This window comes from Colias croceus, chromosome Z (genome assembly GCF_905220415.1).
Source record: "Colias croceus chromosome Z, ilColCroc2.1".
Taxonomy (NCBI): domain Eukaryota; kingdom Metazoa; phylum Arthropoda; class Insecta; order Lepidoptera; family Pieridae; genus Colias; species Colias croceus.
In genome coordinates this window covers 2,191,193-2,218,599 of record NC_059568.1, presented here as the reverse complement: position 1 = coordinate 2,218,599, position 27,407 = coordinate 2,191,193, and the positions used below count along the sequence as shown (strand labels likewise).

General features: G+C 34.0%; 1 protein-coding gene across 4 annotated transcripts in view; it reads right to left on the bottom strand.

Annotated features, from left to right (window-relative positions):
• The window catches only part of LOC123705042, a 29,521-nt gene extending 4,422 nt beyond the window's left edge, over window positions 1-25,099 (bottom strand). The window contains exons 1-8 of one of the 4 annotated variants that reach the window (XR_006753254.1): window positions 24,557-25,098; window positions 24,224-24,484; window positions 23,096-23,399; window positions 22,759-22,928; window positions 22,398-22,449; window positions 21,992-22,121; window positions 20,484-20,644; window positions 294-415 (exon numbers count right to left, since the gene is read on the bottom strand). Coding sequence is in view for 1 of the 4 variants with exons in the window: in XM_045653602.1 (XP_045509558.1) it covers window positions 283-415; window positions 6,731-6,796 (199 nt within the window). In the remaining 3 variants the exon portion in view is untranslated. Of the gene's footprint in view, window positions 1-282; window positions 416-6,730; window positions 6,839-19,011; window positions 19,562-20,147; window positions 20,273-20,483; window positions 20,645-21,991; window positions 22,122-22,397; window positions 22,450-22,758; window positions 22,929-23,095; window positions 23,400-24,223; window positions 24,485-24,556 lie in introns of those variants that run through there. The other 3 variants (XR_006753255.1, XR_006753253.1, XM_045653602.1) reach the window with 3 other exon arrangements.
• Between the last annotated feature and the right edge of the window lie 2,308 nt (window positions 25,100-27,407).

Sequence of the window (27,407 nt, the reverse complement as noted above, 5' to 3'; positions counted from 1 at the left end):
GCTATAAAAATATTTGTTTTAACTTTATGTTGAATAACTAGCAAATAGTTAATATTGTAGTAAAAATATGATACACATACACATATTATAATGTTATTTATTAAGTCAAACCTATCAGCCCTGGCAATTTTTTTAAGTCTATTTTTTCAACAACTAATTAACAAGCCGTATAGTTTTTTTTAAAGTGAAAAATTTCCTTTTTTTTCTTTCAATTAAGTACGTGAACAAGATGTTACAATAACTTTATGTAAAACTATTTGTTGGTACTAAATAATTTCTTACCTTGTATGTAGACCCTGTATAAGGTCGTTAAGAAGTAGTCACTGCCGGACGCTGAAGGAACCGATCCAGCCTCGCAATCATACCGATACAGTAGTGCTATCACACATAATATTATGTTGAATATTGATAATAGCTGGAAAAAAATAGATACACTTCTAAAAAACCCATACTAATATAAATATATTTAATACTAGCCTTCCGCCCGCGACTTCGTCCGCGTTTTCAAAGAAAAACCCGCATAGCTACCGATCCCGTGGGATTCCCGGGATAAACCAATCATATGTGCTAATCCAAGTTACCCTCTATATGTGTGCTAAATTTCATTGTAATCAGTTCATTAGTATATGCATGAAAGAGTTACAAACATACATATACATATACTCACAAACTTTCGCATTATATCACTAAATAATAATATGTAGGATATTAAACTATTCTAGAACAAGAAAATATAACAAACAATCTAGTAGCTAAATTCATAAAACTACTTATATTTAAAAAGATATAGATTCATCGATTTTCTCATCAATATACTAGTCGGGTTAAACCACGATAAAAAATTATGCGAAATATTTTCAAAATCGTTAGTTTCTCCTATGATTGTATTAGGGATAGCCCACGCCAATTTGAACATAAAACATGAAACAAAACATAAATTCTTTATCAATCAGTTAATAGCAGTTATAATATGTAGGTATGTACAGATGATAAGACGTATCGTCCGCTACGCAATGGCTGACCACGTCACTGCTATCTATCCGTTATTTTTATAATAATTAATTCAAGTCAAGGTTGGTTTCAAGGATAAATCGATGGTCATTATTCATAAACATAACTTTGTATAAAATCAATATTGTGCAACGCATATTGCTCCTAGCTTTTGCTGCTTTTGCCGGCTTTATCCGGGTTACCAATTCACAAATCCTATTTGAGTCACGAGTGGGACTCTTATAGATGAGCTTTTGTTTATGCATATAATGGACAAAACCTAATCTATCTCAGTAAAAACCGCTGTCCCGGGTTAATCCGGGACAAAAATGTCGGTAATGATGAATGTCTTATCTAACAACTTTCCATATTCAATTACTTACCATTTTTTTAAGCAGTAAACAAAAATGTCGGTAATGATGAATGTCTTATCTAACAACTTTCCATATTCAATTACTTACCATTTTTTTAAGCAGTCGAGTAGCTTTTGAGTATCCAAATAATTTTTAGTTTACAAATATAGGTAGGTACCTATACAATAAAACAACAAAAAAAATGCAGTTTTTCTTTATACTTATGTCTATTTGGATGTGAAACGTGCGTTTGTTTGTATTAAGCGTTCATATAGTTACATCGTTTTTTTTAGAATTCTTAAGTAAGTAAATAAATGAGAAACCTAAAAAAACTCCGAAAAATCTTAGTTATATAAGTATAATAATTAATCATCTATATTCTAGGTAAATGAATAATACAAAACCAAATATCTCTGATCCTAATACGTTTCTTTTAAAATATCCAGGTTTCATCACTGGCTGCGAAAGTTCATCATGACGCCAACTTTACCCAAACCCCTTTCAAATGTTCTATGAAAGTGGAATGTTATGGAATTGTCAAGAGAAAACGATATAGGTACAAACGGACATAGGTGCAGGAAAATTCATAAGGAATGCATGTAGCTCATAGCCTCTGAAAATGAAATATTGTCTAGTGTCTACCTTTTTATAAATAACTATGTACCTATGTTGGCGCTGCGTACTAGATACATGATTCTTTTTGTTACATTTTTTGATATTTTGAAAAAACAGTAACAAGATATAACTAGGTACCTAACGTTGGCAAAAATATTTATGTAGTAGGTATTAAACTCTTAAAACTATTGTTTGAAGACTCAGTAGGTAATCATACAGCTCATAACCTTTATCTATACATAATAATATAAAGATAAAGGTTATAACATATATATATAATAAATCTGTAGAAGGGTCAATTATGTACATTGAAAATATTGAAAAAATAAATAGCAGGGGGTGTAACTGGATCGATACTAAACCCAAATGTGTGATCTGTCTGTATGTGAAGGCATCACGGGAAAACTGACGGTTCGATTTCGATGAAACTTGGTATAATTATACCTTATTATCCTGGGCATAAAATAGGATACTTTTTATCCTGGGAAAATACGTAGAAAAAAAATCTTAATTTTTTCAGTTTCCTCCGTAGACGTTGTTCTGTAGAACTGCGAAAACACGGTCACATACGGGTCTAATATTCATTTAGTGAGAAACGTCATCCCAGTTCAAAATGGAGAAGGAGAAATAAACCATCCACGCGAAGACCGAAATCCGCGCGGACGGAGTCGCGGGCGGAATCTAGTATAAGTATAATAAAATCGCAGGAAAGTCAAAACTGTACATTGAATATTTTTTAAAAGCATACTTGGTGGGCCGTGATCTACAATCGATCTACAATACATACTGTAGAGTAGCGCTTCTGCCCCAAGGTCTCCAAATAATAAAAGCCTTTTTCTTCAATAAGCACTAAGCACTTAAGCACTACTGACTCTAATATCTATACATATACATATAGATAATAAAATCGTAGGAAAGTCAAAACTGTACATTGAATATTTTTTTAAAAGAATACATAATCCATGATCTATAATCGATATAGAAGCCAAAAACATAGTTTTTAGAATTTTTGTCTGTTTGTCTGTTTGTCTGTATGGTTGTCCGAGCTAATCTCGAAAAGTACTGTATATATTGACTTGAAATTTTGCATGAATATTACTAACAGGTCGGGTCAGGCTATAGGCTACATATTATCAGGCTATCACCTACGGTGGAGGAGCTGTGAAGTGTGAACCTTTATTTTTCTTACGTATTCTCTATACTACGACAACGTACAAACTAAAGACTCATGTTGTTTTTGAGTAAGGCATGCTACTATCTTTACACTATAAAAACTACGTCATTTATGTAATTTTGGCAGAGAAACAGTTAAATGAATATTAGCAGTATAAAGACAAATTTGAAACAGCGCCAGCTATGAAGTGTTATAAAAATCAAACACACGTTAACTATTGGAAATTAATAATCAAATAACGCATATATAAATGTTGTTTGACAATATCTAGATTGACACTATAAAAATTATGCCATTTAAGTAACTTGGGAAGAGAAATATAGTTTAAAGAATGTAAGTTGTATAATGTTAATTTTGTAACAGCGCCATCTATGAGATTTCGTAAAAATCAAATCAATTTACATGTTAACACTACTGAACACAATGTTAAAAAATAATAATTTAAATATAATTAACTATGTTATTTATTTATTTAACTCTTTAACCCATATCTTCCGTTCCCTATAAGATATAATATTTCGTGTAAATAATAAATATACTACATTTTTTTAAAGTGAGGGTAGATGTTTATTATTTTAAGTAAAACTAGACACCATTATCTACAGTTAATCTATTGATTGTGTTCATTAGTTACAATTTTAAAAATCTTCGTGTTTTATAAATTTACTAGCTTACCGCCCGCGGCTTCGTCCGTTTTGTCTAAAACCTAATAAATTATATACTAAAACCTTCCTCTTGAATCAGTCTATCTATTAAAAAAACCGCATCAAAATCTGTTGTGAAGTTTTAAAGATTTAAGCATACAAAGGGACATATGGACATAGGGACAGAGAAAGCGACTTTTTTATATTAAAATTTCACAACCTATAACAAAATTAAAACACTAACATCTCAGGCATCTCAATATCATAAAGCTGTTTCTCACAATTTGTCAGCTATTGCGATGAAGGCATAACATGAATAATCGCTTTATAAAATAAAAAACTGCCCGTCGATTTATCATTCTTAGAAGCCCATGATAAAGTTTGATGTCCAGGGATTTTGATATAAGATCGCTAATTATTCATGTTTTCCTTTATAGCGTAACACTGTGATATTCTATAATTTTTAATTTAAACCAATTTCATGGTGGTTGGAATATTATTTAATCTATACTAATATAATAAAGCTTAAGAGTTTGTGAGTTTGTTTGAACGCGCTAATCTCAGGAACTACTGGTCCGATTTTAAAAATTCTTTCGATGTTAGATAGCCCATTTATCGAGAAAGGCTATATCATTTGCTGAGACCAACAGGAGCGGAACACTGCGGGTAAAACCGCGGAGCGCAGCTAGTAAATTTATTAAAGTAAAAAGCGCAATAACAACGTGGACACATACATATACAAAAGCTTTGATCAGCGAATTGCATACGTGTGTCCCTACACATAATACCGAAGCCAAAAATATAGTTTTTAGAATTTTTGTCTGTCGGTTTGTCTGTATGTATGTCCGGGCTAATCTCAGAAAGTACTGCATGGATTTACTTCAAATTTGGTACAGAGATAGGTTGAAACCTGCGGAAGGACAAAGGATAGGTTTTATCTCGGAAATCCCACGGGAACGGGAACTATGCGGGTTTTTCTTTGACTACTACAATAATTTTAATAGTGCAATTCAAAAGATCTAAAGTCTAAACCATAGCATTAATTGTACCTACTAGATAAAGATTATTTAAACATATAAATAAAACATTAATAAAATAAAGTACGTATTTCCTTTATTTTTCTAAGTCTTTGTCACGGTGGTTTGCATTCAGCATGCATTTTACATAAATAATAACTACTTAGATCTATTAAAATATCTATTATACACGCTTAGTAGGTATACACGCTTATAAGGTACGTGTCAGTTTTTAAATATTCACGGAAGTGATTTAATTTCATAATCAGAATTTCACTTATCTAATCAAAGTGAGTAAACGTTAACAATATCAATTCTCAAAGCTGAAATATTTTTACATGAAACAAACTTCATTTAACAAAAATTATTATTATTTTTCAATATCTCACTTTTTAATACTGATGACCATCCATATGTATTTAGCACATGTATTTATATCAATTAAGTATCAGTTCGAAAGGGTGAAGGAAACCAGGATGCTGAATAATGAAAACTTCGACGAAATAACGACATAACCCGCATTTGGTCAGCGTAGTAGAATACGTTTACGGCCTGGGGCCGTATTAACTATGACCTCTTATTTCCAAATAGATTACGTGATTTCACTGACTCGCAAATTCATACTAGGTATGATCGCAATAACCAGCCATGGTTAATTTTTGTAAAATAAAATATGAATTAATTCCGGCTGGTCACCGTGGAAGATAATGACCACAACCCTCCAAATGAATACACACAACTAGAGAATAGAAATAATAAACTATCAGCTCAATTGAAAATAGCAACTTATAACGTCGCGTCAGAACCTTGTCGACATACTATCGCTTGGTACGAAGACTGTCGGCCCAAACTAGAAAGAGATTGCACATGACAGGGACATTTGGGCATATTTGGAGGAGGCCTTTACCCAATATGGGGTTACTACAGACAATCATAAAAAATATATTAATACAAAAGGAAATAAATGACAATTTAGTATAAACAAGTATAATTGTAATAAAGTAAAAAAAAAAACAAAATGTTAACAAAAAAAACTACAACTAACTTACGTTTAATGTAAAAATGGTGTATAACATAGATATAAAAATAGTCTAATGATTGTAACTTGTAAAATGCTGTAGAAAATAAATAAATGGCTTTTTTATTTTTTATTTATGAATTCGCAAGTCAGTTCAATTCACGGCGTAAACTGTCTGGAAATAAGAGGTCACTTTACGGCCCCTGATCGCTTATGGGAGGCCCGTGTCCAAGCATTGATGATGATGATGATGAAGTATCATTTCAAAAATTAAATATTATGATAATAAATAATTATAATATATTTTGAACAACTATCGCACATAAAATACCAAATGCATCTGATTCTACGCTATTATACCTATACTTAGTAGAATTTATATTTGTTCACATTAATGAGTTAGGTACTCTTCAATTTCAAATACACGGTGGTTGTTAAAACTTGCAAATAACTAGTTAGGTATGTACTTATACAGTTTAGTTCAAGTTTAGGTTACAAAATTTCGCAAAAGCAATTTATGAAACGTCGTAACAGCAATTCTAATCCAATTACCAATATAACTTGTATTTCAACACAGATGAAACACTGTTTTGTATCCCTATTTAACGAGACTTTTATATCACTGCGTTTGTCCTTTCAACTGCTGAAAGCTTTTTAGTTGCATAATGATATATTATTAGTGGCAATCGATAGTGAAGTGATATACGCGATTTAAGAAATACGATTTAAGTCACGTTCACTGCGGACAATTTATAATATACAGTATACACAATAATATCAGCATTGCTATAAGTAACTGTCTAGATCTCATTATACTCATATTCGTGTTTATAGTCAAAATCGACACGACAAACGCGTAGCTTATTAAAAGGTGAAGGTAAATGAATGTGTGAAAATGGGAAAGAGAGTGAAATACTTACAATACTAATACTTCCGGAGAGAATAGCTGCGAGACTCAATTCGGGAGCGATTTTCTTTTTATTCATTTTAAATCCGTACAGCACACGTCATACCCACGAAACCGCCGGCTGTGAAGGGGCCTATCAGTACTAATCGGTGCTCGATAATTATTATCGTCATTATAAACAATATTATCAATCGTGATATTTGCGTATCGATTGAAATAGAAAGGATAATGGGATATACGGATTCGTTATTTATGGATTTGTTGTTTAAACAAACTCGCTCTGGCTTTATGGCAAAAAGTTCAAAATATTTCTGTCCGCTTTTCAATTGCTACTAACGATCATTAGGAGCCTGATTCCAATGTCCAACTTCCCTCGAATTAGTCTGATGTACAGGATTATTAGTATACTTTCTCAAGCGTACACGGTACACTTTATACTATGCGAATGCGATAGCACCTATAATAGATAGAAAGAGTTACGATATTCCTCTACGTTGTCATCGGACGTTGGAATATCGTAACTCACACGTAGCCACGGTGGGGCAGGGTGGAGCGCCTGTCCCACCCTGACTTTGACCTGGAAGGTACCTAACCAAATCTAAACATTAAATTATCTAGGTAATTACTAACTAGTATGCTTAGTAAGAAAATTCACTCTCCATTCTCGAAAGTCGACAGTCGACACAGAAAATGCGACCTTTATGCGACCTTTTAAATTAGTATTATTTACCCACAGTATTTACCTCTAAATTGACTGACTAACAAATTGTCATACGCCCAGCGACCAAACGGCTGAAGATAGGGACACATTTTTGGATCTATTTCGTGGTGTGGTAGGTGAACAATAAGGTGTTTTGAATATGAATAATTCAAATAACGAATTACACACGAAAAAAGAAAATAGCTGAGGCTTCTATGTTACATGAACTGTAAGAAAAATGAGTGTAGTACAGTAATTAGTTACCCCACTATCTTATCCAATTTCACACGTTCTACAACTCACTGATACTTTTTACTTTACACTTTTTTTTCTAGTGCCCACAATTCTTTGTGAGAACTTGAATAAAAAGTTTCAAAAAATATTAGACAGATTAAAGTAAGGGTTATAAAAAAGTTAGAAAAAAGAAGTTAGAAAGTAAAGAAGATGCGAAATTTTACTTTCTAAAATTTTTGCTTCAAAGTGGATAGTTTCCGAAATATCGACGTAAGACTTTTCTACGCATAATGCCATACAAATGCTAAGCATCGTAAATAAATAAAATAAATAAATGCCTCCGCAAATGCCTCCGCACATGCCTCCGCAAATGCCTTCGCAAATACCTCCGCAAATGCCTTCGCAAATACCTTCGCAAATACCTTCGCAAATACCTTCGCAAATGCAGGCGGCACGGCCGGCGGCCGAAGTTCGAAGACTATGTAGATATTATGACTTTGGGTACATAGAGTTGCTAGTTAATTATTCTTTTTTATTGTTGCCCCACCTTGAAACCATGGCTAGCTACGCCCATGGTCACAGCTGTTGTATTTATAAAATAAAGATGATTTGGAGCAGAATTGAATAGCGAAACGTTTTGTTTGGAAATTTTATTGATTAAAGCACGCAAAATTGGGTATACAGTGAATAGATAACGCGTACAAAAAATGAAATGAAAAGTGAATGTAAAGTTTATATTGACATGTTTGAATAAAGTTATTTCTAAACAAATCTATTTAACAAAATATCCTTCATTATGTATGTATTATATATTAGTTACCCAATGTATAAAAAACTTACAATTCAGTTAATTTTTCGAACGTCAAAGTTCATACAATCCGCCTTTGCTACGGAATGTACTACATGTAGCGGAATCTACAACTACGATTTATACTACGGCTACGTAGCAAATAATATAGCCTCCAGAAATAATTTGGTTTTGATCGGACAAATTATTCTTACAGCATCATTTAAATTTGTCTCAGAATGTATATTATTAATTATTATAGTTGAGGTGTTGAAATGCATGTTTTCATAGATATAATCTTCTGTAGCGACACCTCGCTCTGAATCGCGCAAGCTAAATGTTTTCTCTACAGAGCTATATATACAACTTTCCGACATCATTCTTCACGGCCGGCCAGTCGAGTAGACTGGTCGAGGATCCTCCCTTTTTCGATGGAGGAATTCCACCTTCCTTCCTCCACAGCTCACAGTGGTGACCCCTGACAGTTCACAACTCCTTCTGTCCATCCATGATGTCCATGCTCACCTATCCCTTCCCTGCCTACGATCACCGCCCGCCAGCCAGCGCACTCGGCTTCAAATGGAGTTCTGTCCACTACCATGTGCGATCGCGCATGCTTGGTCAGCTCCACAGCCATCCTCACTGCACACTCCGACTCACTGGAGCATTACACGCAGCATCACCGCACTCAGTTCCGACTCACCGTGAACTAGCGGCTTCCTGTTCCGACTCACTGGAACATACCTGGCACTGGCAAGGCAATTCGTACTACGACCTCCGGTCTCGGAGGGGAGTCCTGTAGCGACACCTCGCTCTGAATCGCGCAAGCGAAATGTTTTCGCTACAGAGCTATATATACAACTTTCCGACATCATCCATCGGGGCCTTCACGGCCGGCCAGTCGAGTAGACTGGTTGAGGATCCTCCCTTTTTCGATGGAGGAATTCCACCTTCCTTCCTCCACACTTCTTATAATATATAAAAATGAATCCCAAAATGTAATGTGAGCGCATAACTTGAGAACGGCTGAACCGATTTCGATAATTCTTTTTTTATTATATTCGGTTTTTATTATATTTAGTACCACGGGTGAAGAATTTGTTATATGGCATGGCGGCTCTACAGGGGTCTAAGTACGCAGTGACAAAAATAAAAATTTTGTGTCAGGATCTCCCGGCCTAACGGCTAAGTTTTAAAATAAGCCCGTAGTCTGCACAGTTTGTAGGTATTATCGATAAACCAATTCATAACTTCCCGTAAGTACCCGTCTTTAGCAATAAAACCTCTCCCTAATTTGAAGTAAGTAAACAATGGATAAAAGGAGAATGCCCATGAAAGTATGGACCACAGTATAGTGTTGCGTCAATGCCAGAGTGGTTTTGGAGGGTTCTTCGATATTTAAAAGATTTTTACCAATTGATTTCTTTGTGATAAAAACAGGGGTTTTCAAGATATTGAGAAAAATGTGAATTAACCTCAAAACTTAAATACCTAAACCCGATTTAGTTAGGTTTATGTGTGATTTAGGTAGTTATTTTATCGTCTGAAGGTTATTTTTCGTTTAACATATTTAATCTATGCGTAGAGCTTATGCTTTCAGACAAAGTCTATCTGTTCATCGGCTAGTGTAGGTAGGCACCAGAATCTGATCTTCCGGGACGGATTTCAAGAAAACCTAAATATATATTTAAAAAATGCCAATAGAGTTTTTATTCGGTTTACATATTATTGTTGTTGTTTGAATCATTTTTTCACTACATATTCGAAGAAGAAACAAATAAGAAATAACTGGTTACCTACCAAGCTATCTAATTATCTATACATATAATAAATCTGTAGAAGGGTCAATTCTGTACATTGAAAATATTGAAAAAATAAATTGCAGGGGGTGTTACTGGATCGATACCAAGCCCTATATAATATGTGATTAAAAAAATTTTTGTCTGTCTGTCTGTCTGTCTGTCTGTCTGTATGTTCAGGCATCACGTGAAAACTAACGGTTCGATTTCGATGAAACTTGGTATAATTATACCTTATTATCCTGGGCATAAAATAGGATACTTTTTATCCCGGAAAAATACGTAGAAAAAAAAATCTTAATTTTTCCGCGCGGACGGAGTCGCGGGCGGAAGCTAGTGTCATAATAATATTTATATATATATATATATATATATATATAAATACCAACTTGGGCACTAAGTTGATCCAGCCCGACTGCCGTGCATTCCTGACTCCACCTTTTCCCCGATATTACTCGACTCCGGTTGCATAGATCTTGCCCGGAGTGGCAACGGCGCAAATATTTGAGCGATGTTGCCGAACGTATTCATGGAGAAATTGATATACTCAACATTTTTATTGCTAAGATCTTGAACTGAATCGACTCCGTAACGGCCAAAATTCAGAAACCCATAAACACTTGTTGGCTCCGTTTTATATACCAAATCCAAAGTCGTATGTTGATCAGATCCATTTATATTATCAAAATTACAGCTTTATTTGATCCGACAAAACGAAACTGTATATTAAGTAACATAGATTATTTTTCGTAAACCCTACAGTATTTGTTGGCTCCGTACACAAACATATTATAGTTAGGTAATGTTCCATACATTGCTAAATCCGCCTAGACTAGACGAACTCGACTCCGTAACGGTTCAAATTTTGAAATGCTCAAACACTTCTTGACTCCGTTTTATATACCAAATCATAAGTCGTATGTTGATCTGTTCCATTTATATGCACTTGCATGATATTGACATGGGGATATGAAATTAGGGCTAGCAAAAAATCTCCTGAGTTTTATGCAAGTTGAAGAAGTTGACCGTAATTCAATTGAAACTTATAGAAAATGTTGTGAAACTAAAAATACGGAAACCTAAAAAGATAGATATTTACGAACCTTTCGTCATACAGTGACGGTGATAATTCTCAAGTAGTATGCATCCTACAAATAACAACCTACCTCTTGAATCATCAGTAAATATCAAGATAATTATCATAATATTTATTGACATGTAGCGTTCGCCTTTGCCCTGATTCTGATATCAATCTGATAAAATAATTAAAATGTTTGATTTAGGTCAAACAAATGACGACTCATATTCCTGCACAAATTATCCATTGCGGAGTAAATATGAGTGTACGCAGATCGCCAACACGTTTAACTAGCAGTGGTGCAGTGGGTACTACCGGTGGATCGCATCCCGATCTATCGAAGCTAAGTTCGTTTTCTACGAGTTCTACGCCAACTGATACTCAAATTACTTACAGAAAACGGAAACAACCGCTAGAACAATATTCAGAGCGTACTACAATATTCAGGAATATATGGACGATAAAAACCCATGGAGGGTTGTCGCGTAAAAACCACAAGACAGTTCATTGGCATATTATGATATATTATGTAGTTAAATATAAGTTTCATATATTGTAATATTTACATGATTTTAAAAGAGCAACTATGGAGTTTCTTGCCGATTCTTCTCCATAGATCACTGCTTTCCGAATCGGTGGTAAATGTTAAAATAATTATGTAATGACGATTCGAAAGTGCTACTAAATAGTAGTCTAATTGAATAAATGAATGGTTGAGTTTGTTTGAGTTTGAACAAGATTGCAGATTTAGTGATGATATGAAGGATATTCGGTCGGAGTTGAGCCGTATTAGTACATTACTTGAAAAATATGTATGCTCAAATGAACAAAATAGTAAACAAAATTCATGAAAACATTTCTGAGGTAAAAACACAAATTACCGAAATTAAATCGTCCAACGAACAATCTTTGAATTTAATTCGCCAAAATACGAATCAAATCAATGAAATTAAGTCATGAGCATGTATGATAATTACTGAACAAAACATATTATTGAAGAGTACTATTTCTCAATTAGAATCCCAGATAAACCAGGGTGAGAGTAAAATAAAATTACTGAAATTAAATCTTCAATCAATAAATCAGTCAGTCATGAGCCAACTCATCGGGTTTTACGTCTAAAAATCAACTTCATATAAATAAAAACTTAATCAAGGAACTACGGGACAGAAAGAGCCGCGAAAAAAATGTATTTTTTGCTGGTTTCCCAGAATTGACATTTTATAACTCAGAGGAGAGGAAATCTAAAGACAACTACGAAATTTTAAAAATTACCTCACTAATAAGTTCAGACCTACCGAAGCCAGTAAAAATATATAATTATAAATAAGCTTAAAAACTTACTTCAAACTGTAGTACAGGTCTTGATGGTATTACTACAAAAGCAATTAAATGCATCAAAGAAAAATTAAATCATACCTTAAGCGACTGTTTTAACCAAGCCATAATTCAAAGACGTTTTCCGGACTCGTTAAAAATAGCGAAGGTAACTCCTATCTATAAGAGTGGCTCAAAATTTGAACCTGGTGACTATAGGCCAATTTCGGTTTTGCCAGTATTGTCAAAAATATTGGAGAAGATTTTACACACGAGATCAGAAAAATATTTAGACTCATTTAATTTTATTTCAGTGCGTCAATACGGATTTAAGCCAAAAAGTAACACTCTGTCAGCGACTATGGACCTAACTATTTAAATGAAACAGAACATTGACACAAAAAATATAGTTTTGGGAGTGTTTATTGACCTACAAAAGGCCTTCGATACCGTTTCTCACGAACTTTTAATAAAGAAATTATCATCCATTAACATTAATGGTAAAGCACTAGATATGCTGAAATCATATTTAAAAAATCGATAAATATTTCACAAATAGTTAAAATAGATAACCACGATAGCATTCCCTTACCAATTACATGTGGCATACATGGTTCGATTCTAGGCCCATTGCTTTTTTTAATTTATATTAATAATTTACAAGATTTAAAGCTAAATGGTCACCTAACACTTTATGCGGATGACACTTGTCTGTTTTATTTTGTTCCCTCTATACATGACATGATAGCGCAAGCACAAAATGATTTAAATAAATTAAATAAATAAATTCAATCTCCTAAAAATAAATATATCTAAATTCGAAGCTCATAACAAAATTATTCCGCCATACGCTCCATTTAAAATTAACGGTGTTGTATTAGAACATAAAACCCACGAGAAATAACCTAGATTTGCGAATCGGCAGCTCTCTGAAATGGAATTATCACATCGACCATCTAAAAAATAAATTATCAGCACTTCTTAGATCTCTGCGTAATATTACTTCTTGCATACCTCATAAATTACAACACGTTAGCAAAGCCGCACCTAATGTATTTAATAGAAGTCTGGGGGAGTGCTTACAAAAATAAATTAGCGCCACTCCAAATTTTACAAAATAAAATCATTAAATCATCTTAAACTATCCTTTTTTAACTTCTACAAATAAAATCTACGACGACACTAAAATAATGAATTTAAAACAATTATACTTTTATAATACGTGTATGTTCATCCGCAAAGCGCTACATAAAAACATAAATACAAATATTATAATCTCAACATCAAATCGCCACTATCCTAATAGACGAGCTAGCTATCTTGGCCTCCCGAAGATCCGAACAAATTATGGAAGGCGAACGGCAACATACGTTTCTATAACGGAAATAAATGTCTTTAAACCTTCAAATGGCTAAGGCCGCAAGCGACCAATGGCTGAGCTCGGTGGGCTCTGATTGGCTCATTTGAATCGGATCAACAAGAGCTATAACGCAAAAAAGGTGGATTTGTATAAAAAGCACGTAATTATTATTATTACTGATGGTTACACTTGTGGCTCCGTTCGGATCCACATACGGACGGTGGTTTGGCAATGGATCCACAAATACCAACCGGATCAACAAGTGAAAACGGATCAAATAATTACTAACTATATGGCACGTTTGATCAACATAGTGCCCGTGGAGATATCTATATATATATATATATATATATATATATATATATATATATATATATATATATATATATATATATATATATAAATACCAACTTGGGCACTAAGTTGATCCATATATATATATATATATATATATAAATACCAACTTGGGCACTAAGTTGATCCAGCCCGACTGCCGTGCATTGCCGACTCCACCTTTTCCCCCATATTACTCGACTCCGGTTGCATAGATCTTGCCCGGAGTGGCAACGGCGCAAATTTTTGGGCGATGTTGCCAAACGTATTCATGGAGAAATTGATATACTCAACATTTTTATTGCTAACATCTCGAACTGAATCGACTCCGTAACGGCCGAAATTCAGAAACCCATAAACACTTGTTGGCTCCGTTTTATATACCAAATCCAAAGTCGTATGTTGATCATTATCATTTATAGTATCAAAATTACAGCTTTATTTGATCCGACAAAACGAAACTGTATATTAGGTAACGAAGATTAATTTTTCGTAAACACTACAGTATTTGTTGGCTCCGTACACAAACATATTATAGTTAGGTAATGTTCCATACATTGCTAAATCCGCCTAGACTAGACGAACTCGACTCAGTAACGGTTCAAATTTTGAAATGCTCAAACACTACTTGACTCCGTTTTATATACCAAATCATAAGTCGTATGTTGATCTGTTCCATTTATAATATGCACTTGCATGACATTGACATGGGGATATGAAATTAGGGCTAGCAAAAAATCTCCTAAGTTTTATGAAAGTTGAAGAAGTCGACCGTAATTCAATTGAAACTTATAGAAAACGTTGTGAAACTAAAAATTCGGAACCCTAAAAAGATAGATATTTGGACGAACCTTTCGTCATACAGTGACGGTGATAATTCTCAAGTGTATGCATCCTACAAATAACAACCTACCTCTTGAATCATCAGTAAATATCAAGATAATTATCATAATATTTATTGACGTGTAGCGTTCGCCTATGCCCTGATTCTGATATCAATCTGATAAAATAATTAAAATGTTAGATTTAGGTCAAACAAATGACGACTCATATTCCTGCACAAATTATCCATTACGGAGTAAATATGAGTGTACGCAGATCGCCAACACGTTTAACCAGCAGTGGTGCAGTGGGTACTGCCGGTGGATCGCATCCCGATCTATCGAAGCTAAGTTCGTTTTCTACGAGTTCGCCAACTGATACTCAAATTACTTACAGAAAACGGAAACAACCGCTAGAACAAGATTGCAGATTTAGTGATGATATGAAGGATATTCGGTCGGAGTTGAGCCGTATTAGTACATTACTTGAAAAATATGTATGCTCAAATGAACAATAGTAAACAAAATTCATGAAAACATTTCTGAGGTAAAAACACAAATTACCGAAATTAAATCGTCCAACGAACAATCCTTGAATTTAATTCGCCAAAATACGAATCAAATCAATGAAATTAAGTCATCAGCATGTATGATAATTACTGAACAAAACATATTGAAGACTACTATTTCTCAATTAGAATCCCAGATAAACTAGGGTGAGAGTAAAATAAAATCACTGGAATTAAATCTTGATCATAATAAACTTCATATAATTTAAAACTTAATCAAGGAACTACGGGACAGAAAGAGCCGCGAAAAAAATGTAATTTTTACTGGTTTCCCAGAATCGACATATTATAACTCAAAGGAGAGGAAATCTAAAGACAACTACGAAATTTTAAAAAATTACCTCACTAATAAGTTCAGACCTACCGAAGCCAGTAAAAAAATATATACCTAATTATAAATAACCTTAATTCAAACTGTAGTACAGGTCTTGATGGTATTACTACAAAAGCAATTAAATGCATCAAAGAACAAGTAGATAACTGCGTTAAAAACAACCGACTTCAAACTTGCACTTGCAACATTTACAAATACTGACAAAAATGCCCATAAAATATAAACTACTGGGCCTATCCGAATAAAATTTTTATGGGACCAATTCGACACCATCCCGCATCGAACAAAAAAGAATCACGTAAATCGGTTCAGAAACCTCGGAGTAATCGGTGTACATACATAAAAAAACATACCGGCTGAATTGATAACCTCCTCCTTTTTTTTGAAGTCGGTTAAAAATTAAATCATACCTTAAGCGACTGTTTTAATCAAGCCATAAGTCAAAGACGTTTTCCGGACTCGTTAAAAATAGCGAAGGTTACTCCTATCTATAAGAGTGGCTCAAAATTTGAACCTGGTAACTATAGGCCAATTTCGGTTTTGCCAGTATTGTCAAAAATATTGGAGAAGATTTTACACACGAGATTAGAAAAATATTTAGACTCATTTAATTTTATTTCAGTGCGTCAATACGGATTTAAGCCAAAAAGTAACACTCTGTCAGCGACTATGGACCTAACTATTAAAATAAAACAGAACATTGACGCAAACAATATAGTTTTGTGAGTGTTTATTGAACTACAAAAGGCCTTTGATACCGTTTCTCACGAACTTTTAATAAAGAAATTAGCATCCATTTAACATTAATGGTAAAGCACTAGATATGCTGAAATCATATTTAAAAAATCGATCACGAATAGTTAAAATAGATAACCATGATAGCATTCCCTTACCAATTACATGTGGCATACCACAAGGTTCGATTCTAGGCCCATTGCTTTTTTAATTTATATTAATAATTTACAAGATTTAAAGCTAAATGGTCACCTAACACTTTATGCGGATGACACCTGTCTGTTTTATTTTGGTCCCTCTATACATGACATGATAGCGCAAGCACAAAATGATTTAAATAAATTAAATAAATAAATGCAATCTACTAAAAATAAATATATCTAAATTCAAAGCTCATAACAAAATTATTCCACCACACGCTCCACTTAAAATTAACGGTGTTGTATTAGAACATAAAACCCACGAGAAATGCCTAGGTTTGCGAATCGACAGCTCTCTAAAATGAAATCATCACATCGACCACCTAAAAAATAAATTATCAGCACTTCTGAGATCTCTGCGTAATATTACTTCTTGCATTCCTCATAAATTACGCCACACCATCTACAACACGTTAGTAAAGCCGCACCTAATGTATTTAATAGAAGTATGGGGGAGTGCTTACAAAAATAAATTAGCGCCACTCCAAATTTTACAAAATAAAATCATTAAAACTATCTTTAACTATCCTTTTTTTAACTTCTACAAATAAAATCTACGACGACACTAAAATAATGAATTTAAAACAATTATACTTTTATAATACGTGTATGTTCATCCGCAAAGCGCTACTCTCAACATCAAATCGCCACTATCCTAATAAACGAGCTAGCTATCTTGCCCTCCCGAAGATCCGAACAAATTATGTAAGGCGAACGGCAACATACGTTTCTAATTTCTATAACGGGAATAAATGTCTTTAAACCTTCAAAAGGCTAAAGCCGCAAGCGACCAATGGCTGAGCTCGGTGGGCTCTGATTGGCTCATTTGAATCGGATCAACAAGAGCTAAAACGCAAAAAAGGTGGATTTGTATAAAAAGCACGTAATTATTATTATTACTGATGGTGACACTTGTGGCTCCGTTCGGATCCACATACGGACGGTGGTGTGGCAATGGATCCACAAATACCAACCGGATCAACAAGTGAAAACGGATCAAATAATTACTAACTATATGGCACGTTTGATCAACATAGTGCCCATGGAGATATCTATATATATATATATATATATATATATATATATATATATATATATATATATATATTTATATTATTTTACTTCACTATCTATGTTAAAACAACCTACAGTGTATAAACAATACCTTACAGAGTGATATTATGTTAATTGATTTTTTTGTAATTCAATGAAAACAATAATCGATATTAATACATTTAAGCTATTTACCATAGTAAATGTCATTATAGTTACCGCTTGCGGCTTGGTTACCGTAGTAACCGGTGATGGATACTAAATCTATGGTAACGGATCTAAACAATTACACGTCTTATTAGATTTTACAAAACATTCCCTGATCAAAATATATTTTCCAATAGAAAGAAGGCCTCTAAATTGCCGAGATTTTTTTTTATAGTATTTTTATCTTGATGCATGAGAAAAACCTTTACCTACCAAAAATGTAAACGGTAATGGACACTAAATCTATAATAACGGATCTAAACAATTACATGTCTTATTAGATTTTACAAAACATTCCCTGACGGATCGCATGCTGAAACACCCAGCGTCAGCTCCAGGTGTGCCACGGCGATCACCCCCGGGCAGCGACCCTATACGTTTTCTTTGAGATAATCTAGTCTCCATATTAAATTCAAAAATCTCAAATGTTAAATGGGTACCTAGTTGGGACCGTTGGTTGAGAAGGGTAGTGCCGAGATGTTGTGGCTATTTTGAGTCTCATCTGGGTTTTTTTCACAGGGTTTAGTCAAGTTGGCAGTGACTATCAATTAATTGATCATGCCTTCCCGTAAGATCCCCCCCGCCCTCCCCCACCACCACGACAAGGTGGTCCCGTGGGTTATTAATATTATTATTGAGTTTATCTTTCAGTTTAAAGATCTCGGCTCCAATTGTCGCTGGGGTTAATGGTGTTCACGGGCCTAGGCCAAGTGAGCATCATTTTCGTCTACTATATGTGTTGTGTGTATCGGTGTACTAAATTGGTCCATTGTAAAAATTTTCTCGTTATCCTGCAAGTGTTTAAAATGACGGCTTTTTGTAGTAAGATGAATAAAGATTTTGGAAGATCGAGTGATTTTACGGCTTGATGAAGTTGAGTTGGTACTATTCCAGTCGTAGATAGAACTATGGGGATGATTGACACTTTACGAAGATTCCACATACGTGTAATCTCATCTTTTAGCTCTAGATATTTATTAATTTTGTGTGATATAGTTGATTGGATGTTGTGTGTGTTAGGGATGGCTATGTCTATTAGGTATGCTACTTTATTTACTTTGTCAATCAGGGTGATATCCGGTCTATTATAATGTACTGTTCTGTCTGTAAGTATGGCTCTATCAAAATAAAGTTTGTGATTACAGTTTTCTAAAATTGTCTCGGGGATGTATTTGTAATATGGCACTGGTGTTTTGTCTATAAGGTTGTGTTTTATAGCGAGTTTTTGGTGTATTATATTTGCAATCTGGTCATGTCGATGCTTATAATCTGTTTGAACTATGGCACTGCATGCACCTGTGATATGCTGGATGGTTTCTGTGGAGTTGTGGCATTTTCGGCAAATATCTTGTGTAGTTGGTATTTTCATTATATGCTTTCGGTAGTTGTATTATTATTATTATATAGTAGGATAGGATAGTAGGATTTGCAGACTAGCTTTTCGCCAGCGGCTTCGCCCGCGTATTCATAATCGCCGTAATGGCGGCAAACATCGACGATCATTTGTTGGGCCAACGCTCTCGATTGTCAAGAGGGACCATAAGATTAAAGTACAGATTATAGCCGTGTTTCTGTTGTTAATTTATTAATTTATTGACTGATTTTTAAGATCAAATTACTTTATTTCAAAGTAGTTCAAAGTATATTGATTATAAAAGAAACTATATGCATTGAAGTAAGTAATAATTTGATAATTGGTGGAAATATACGGAGTCTTGTTAATGCAATTTATTACTGCATTTCAGAAAAAATATGCAGATTATTGCAAATTGTGAGTTACGTTTGTTAACAAGTTTAAAAAACAAGATTTGGAATTAATTAGATGAAATTCAGGACATATTAAAAAGTAATAAGTTATTAGTAGATACCTAAATGTTGTTAATAATTTAAAAACAATAAGAAATAAGAATAAAAAATAATGTTTAATAAAAAAATCCAGTCCAGACTATGTTATCCACGGTAGTGTGGAAGAAGTTGGACATCAATATTTTTAACTGATCCTTTTCTATTTTCTGACGTGTTGTTAGACTGAAGAGAGTTTTACATATTGTGAAAAAGTTATTAAGATGAAAGCCTTCCTTATTAGATGAATTTGATGAAAAAACGTGAATTAAAACTTTTAATAACTAATTAGACAAAAAAAATGTATTGTTAGATTCAAAACAAAGAAAACAATATTAAAGTATATTAACTACAATTTCACGCTATACATTTTTATGATAAAACTATATTCACTTACTTGGATTGTGAATTTTGTTGGATAATTTTATTGGAATGAAGTAACTGCATGAGATTAGCAGCGTTGGACTCAGATATATTGAATTTGTCCATCAAGTCCCGGGCTTCAATGGTTTGGACTTCCGAACACAGCTCCAATGTTCAACGTAAAATGCATAGACTCTGTCAAATAAATAAAAACGAAATTTAAAGTTGGATAGAAGATAGTAGATGTAACCAAGTTCCTATCAAAATCGGTTCAACCATTCCAGACAAAAAGGCAAAATTTGAAAAAAGAGCACACGTGTCAGAAGTTAAACTTATTTGGCAAGATGCAAAGATACCAAATCGTCGCCATGTCGTGACGGTATTGCCATGACGCGATCTTGAAATTTTACTCTCAACGTCAACGCGCCTAAAGAAGTTTCGTTTCAAAAAGCAATTTTGGCATATTTACTATGTCCATGTATTGGTTATTTAAATACTCCAAAATATTACAAATTAGTGGGACGATTTAAACAACCAGTGCGTACTTAGCTACAATATGTTATAAATTATAATTAATGAAAAAAGTTGAAGTCTTTTAATTTCAGAAGTAACCTATGACAAATTGAATAAAAAGGCCTATATTATATTAATATTAATCAAATTATTACACTTCGACCTTCGACGAAGCCTTTTTCTATTATAGGTACTGAATTTAATTAATACTAAACTTATAAAAATATAATATAAATAAACATGTAAATATGTAAAATTATATATTATTTCTTTTTAACTGTATGGGCAATATTTTTATTAAAATTTTATTTTACTTTACGTTTAATAACAATTTTGAATAAATAAATCATACAATCAAAGCAATCTGCCTTAGCGCTACTATAAAGACTGTGTGTGATGACGTCACAGGCGCATCGAATCCACAGACGTTCCGTGCAAAAATATGTAAACTTCAATAATCAATATCTCAGTCATTTATTGATGATTTTCAAAAAAATTTCGATTATTGATTAGTTTTGATCTATATTTTAACACTATAATTATGGTGAATATAATATTTTCAACATGAATAAACATCTCCATTATAAAACAAACGCGTGCTGTTGGAGCTTGCAGTAGCTACAATTTAAATTTTACTTAATGTAAACTTAATAACATATAGACACCTTATTTATGGCTACTAAGCGATTGGTACCAGCAATCGAAACAACTTTTTTTAGTTTATTTACTCTAATTTACTTTAATGAAAAATTAAATTCTGAAACTGTTTATTTATAGAATCTATCTAAAATAGGTACAAAAGTTCCAAAACCTTTTTTTACTGTCTTAAAACCTCAATTAAAGTCTAGAATCTGCCCATTCGTGACAATAAGTTAGAGGATAAAATGCAGGTACAGTTTAGATTACATTTTAATGAATTTTTAAGTAGCTATTTTAAAGCAGCTTTTTTCATCACACAATCGTTTAATATTTACTTATAATTGCTTCTATTTAGAATTCTATGAATAGGATATTTCTATAGGTACTTACTGACAAGTTAACAATTCAGTTTGGGTAAAGGCGTCACTTGGCCCATACTTGTTGCAGGGACAACATAAACGGACACGAGCGTGTCCGTTTAACCCTCCATCCCTCTTGGGTTGCGACATTTCAACAGTACCTAGAGGAATTATTAATAAGTGTAATCTATATTTTTTGTAGATGTGTAATTAATGTCTATGAAAAATCTCTACATAGTATTAAACAAAGTGTTGTCCATGTCTGTTGTATGTTTTAATGGATACTATAGTTGTCGAGGAAGGTTTTAGTATATTATTTGTTAAGTTGAAAACTAGTATAACAATCTACCATTTATTTTGTACATTAAAAAATAAAGTAAGTACTCAAATTTTGATTTTACTATGTGTGCGAATAAATGTAATATTTGTTTATATACCTGATAGTTCCATATCATTAGTAAGCACTTGCTCTGGTGGATTCTCTGTTGGCTAAAATTGAATAATTATTATAGTTTCAAAAATAAAAAACAAAAAAAAACTTAAACCATAAACTTAAACTCATGCAATTATAATATCTATTGTCACCAATCCTTTATTAATTAAATTGATTCAAAATTTACAAAATTTGAATTAAAACTGACCATTTAAAGTAGGTCAAAATGGATTCTATAAGAGTTGTGTACTAAATACAATCATGACGGTTACATAGAATCATACAGGTGAAGCTTATTAGCTTGCCAAAGCGTGTTAAAAATAGCTTTATAACTGCCTTACAAATTATCAATAAAAAAATCTTACATTTGCCTCATAGCTAGCCCTACTAGGTTGCTTATAGAAGGAGTAAGTCACAATTTTATGGTATGGCGTTCCCACCCAACCAAGTCTTAGTTTGTCTTGAATTGTTGGCTTCAGGTGGTCTTCTCCTCTCGTTCTCTCGAAACCTGGTGCTTGGTAGTCCGCTGGTGCATCTTTGTTTACAATAATGTGAAATATTATTTTCTTAAGAACATAAAATATTCGCATAATCACATTTATATCAGCTTGATTATAGAATATCTTTATACTTTATAGAATATTTTTATACAAATAAAATGTTAAGCATAAAATGAACTTAATAGAAGTTATAAATACTTACTATCATTGTAATAAAGGCGGAAGCTAACATCATTAATGTTAGAAAACTGTGTTGTGTATGCACATGTGTATATGCCTGCGTAGGCCTGCGTGATGACCACACAAGCTCTAAGTAACTGGATAGTTTTGTCCCTAACATTTTCCAAAGCAAACCGCATTGAGTTTTCGGTACTGTTCCGGTTCTTGGAGTGAATGTTCATGGAGTTCACCCCGTCAGAGTTATAGGTATACTCAAAAACATGATACTCCACCAAATTCTCCAATTTATACTTGTCTTCGTAAAAACATAAAGCTAATCGGTGAAGCTGGAATGAATATGAGCTGTTTACACTTTATTCTTTAAACAAAAACATCACACAGCATGACATGAAATGATGAAACATAGGCAAGTATAATCAGTTCTAGACTAAGGTTCTAGAAACGAATCTTCAATGGCGGCGCTTATCATTCCCTCTCGCTCACACACGGCCGTACGGTATGCAAAAAAAAGGGAAAAATAAAATCACTAAAATGTATTTGATTTTCCCTATAATAGTTTTTATCATAAATTTACAATGATAATTATGCATTTGCGAAAGTAAATAATGTTTTATTGGAATTTGACAAAATATGTTCTTTGGGAAAAGTTGTTCAGTTTTATGGGCTTATTACAAGTATTATGGGGATTTTATTACATTCTGTATACGTAAATATGATAATTCATATAAATACACAAATACAATAACAAAAAAGTTTGTCAACAAACAAATTAATAAAATAATTATCAATTTACGTTATTTTTATTTTCTTTTTTGCTGATCCTACCATCTGTCAAAGTCAGCTTTGGCCGCCATTGAAGATTCGTTTCTTTATTGAACTGCGTAATAAGGTGAAAGCCTCAGGCTGGTTGCAGAGCTTGAGTCTTGACCGACCATGCGCACGCGTATTGTCATGCGCATTAGTGTTATACCTAGTCATACAATAATTGTTGATGCGTATCGTCAGGACCACAGATTAAGTATTAGTTACTACGTGTCAGGACCGACGGTACGCACTGACGGTCGGTCAAGCTCTGCAACCAGCCTAAGCATAAAAATTAATTGTTTACTTATTGTATACTTTAGTATTCTCATAAAGATTAAAATCTTACGTATTTCTTATCAAAAGCATCGAAGGCTCGTAATAAAGTCGTACTTAGAAACTGGCCCCACTTGTCTCTACATGTCTTCTTCAGAATTTTTAATTTAATACCTCCAAAAGTTTCCATCATATAACAATCTTCGGGGGCAAGATTTTTCAAATACGTTATAGTGCTAACAGCAACTACTGTCAGTTGCCTAATAAATGTAACAGAGCTTTCATAATCCTCTGTCGCTTCCTTTGGAAAAATTCGAGCCCAATCAGAAACTGCCTAAAATTATATCAAATGTAAGTATACCTAAGAATACAAGGATATCTTAGAATATTATTTGCATTATTATACCTGGGATACCGCAGCGGTCGTCATTTTTGGAGCCATTAATGGCGCCAGCTAATTATTATAAATATTATCCACTGATTTTCACCAATTTATCGAATTACCAGGAATTACCTCAATTACGAATTAAACCTACAATTAAATTTTTCTTTTACTCTCGTTTTCTCGTTTTTTTTTTTTCTTTTTTTTTTCATGGCAAGAACTCGAGAAGATACCACAGAGCAAGTATTATGAAGATATGTACTGTGACTATAATTTGCCAAGGCTATTTAGTATTTGCCAATGTCGTACCCGTATTATTTGGTTTCTAAGGGCGTATTCAGAAAGAAAGCTTGAAACTTATAAGCGCTTATCGGCGCTTATCAACGCCGCGATGGTTCGTTGAAGCAGACCAAAACAAATTTTATGTGGCGCCTGACAAGCGCCGATAAGCGCTTATAAGCGCTTATAAGTTTCAAGCTTTCTTTCTGAATACGCCCTAATGGTTTAATCTATGGTCAAGTATGTACTCGTTATAAAGTAGCCTACTCACGATTCAATTTCAGTAACAATCTGTTGACACAATCTGCAGTGAGCTGACAGATTGTGTCGTGAATAGTATAGTTGAGGGCACGTTGGGGGCGTAACCCAACATGTTGCGAATTGGATCGGCGCGGAAGCAACCCGACAAATTGTCTCAGCAGATTGTGTGCGTGTTGAAACGTGAGTATTGTGATTGCTCCAGAATCGGCTCAATCGCGCTGCCGCGTTAACTAAAGTAGCCTACTCACGATTCAATTTCAGTAACAATCTGTTGACACAATCTGCAGTGAGCTGACAGATTGTGTCGTGAATAGTATAGTTGAGGGCACGTTGGGGGCGTAACCCAACATGTTGCGAATTGGATCGGCGCGGAAGCAACCCGACAAATTGTCTCAGCAGATTGTGTGCGTGTTGAAACGTGAGTATTGTGATTGCTCCAATCTCGGCTCAATCGCGCTGCCGCGTTAACTAAGAATGCAGTAATCGCAAAATGGCGGTTTTGAGATAAACGCGGGAAAGACATTTTTACATATTTGAGGAAGATATTTATATTTTATAGCCGTTTATACTTTATAGCCCTTGAAATCTATCAGCAGATTGTTGGTTGTGTTGAACCGTGAGTAGGGCCTTTAAAATGTAAAATGAAACAATAATTTAAAGGCCCTACTCACGGTTCAACACAACCAACAATCTGCTGAAACAATTTGTTGCAGTCGCGATTGAGCGTTCTCTACTCACGATTCATCCAACCCTCAATCTGATGACACAATTTCATTCCGCGATTGCTTGCCACAACGTGTGCACGTCACGTTGATGCCTGGCCTGATGCTAAACCTCAACGCAATAATACGCATTATTAATGGATATACTAATTTATGAAATATAAGATAATTATCTTTGTAAAGCTTGTATTTTTTCCAATTTTATTGATAGATTTCAAGGGCTATAAAGTATAAACGGCTATAAAATATAAACATCTTCCTCAAATATGTAAAAATGTCTTTCCCGCGTTTATCTCAAAACCGCCATTTTGCGATTACTGCATTCTTAAAGGCCCTACTCACGGTTCAACACAACCCACAATCTGCTGACACAATTTGTTGAAGTCGCGATTGAGCGTTCTCTACTCACGATTCATCCAACCCTCAATCTGCTGATACAATTTCATTCCGCGATTGCTTGCCACAACGTGTGCACGTCACGTTGATGCCTGGCCTGATGCTAAACCTCAACGCAATAATACGCATTATTAATGGATATACTAATTTATGAAATATAAGATAATTATCTTTGTAAAGCTTGTATTTTTTCCAATTTTATTGATAGATTTCAAGGGCTATAAAGTATAAACGGCTATAAAATGTAAACATCTTCCTCAAATATGTAAAAATGTCTTTCCCGCGTTTATCTCAAAACCGCCATTTTGCGATTACTGCGCAGCGCGATTGAGCCGAGATTGGAGCAATCACAATACTCACGTTTCAACACGCACACAATCTGCTGAGACAATTTGGCGGGTTGCTTCCGCGCCGATCCAATACACAACATGTTGGGTTACGCCCCCAACGTGCCCTCAACTATACTATTCACGACACAATCTGTCAGCTCACTGCAGATTGTGTCAGCAGATTGTTACTGAAATTGAATCGTGAGTAGGCTACTTTAGTTAACGCGGCAGCGCGATTGAGCCGAGATTGGAGCAATCACAATAGTCACGTTTCAACACGCACACAATCTGCTGAGACAATTTGTCGGGTTGCTTCCGCGCCGATCCAATTCGCAACATGTTGGGTTACGCCCCCAACGTGCCCTCAACTATACTATTGACGACATAATCTGTCAGCTCACTGCAGATTGTGTCAACAGATTGTTACTGAAATTGAATCGTGAGTAGGCTACTTAAGTACTGAGTGTCGTCTCTTCCTATAATAGGTACTTGCTCTGTGCACTATGACGTCCAACTAGTTATTGAACAGCGGATAGAACGTTCGGCATATTGTTGGATGACGAGTTGTTCTTTAGTCATTCAATTAAATGTGGTCATTCAATGATCGCTCAGAGTCTTCAATCAAATAACAGATTCATCCAGATGACTGCAACATATCTAGTATCTTATTAAAATCCTCTGATTAAACAGATTTACAAAGAGTTGACATCTTCAGTCTTCAGAAGAGTAGTCTTTACTTCACGAAATAAAAAAAAAAAAAAAATATTGAAAAAACCCTCGTTTTTCTTTTAAAGATATTCATAATGACACCTAATTTGTTTAATATATTATGCTGTGTTAACCTCTAATTGTTTGTTACTTTATCGCAAGAACTATAATATGTTATGT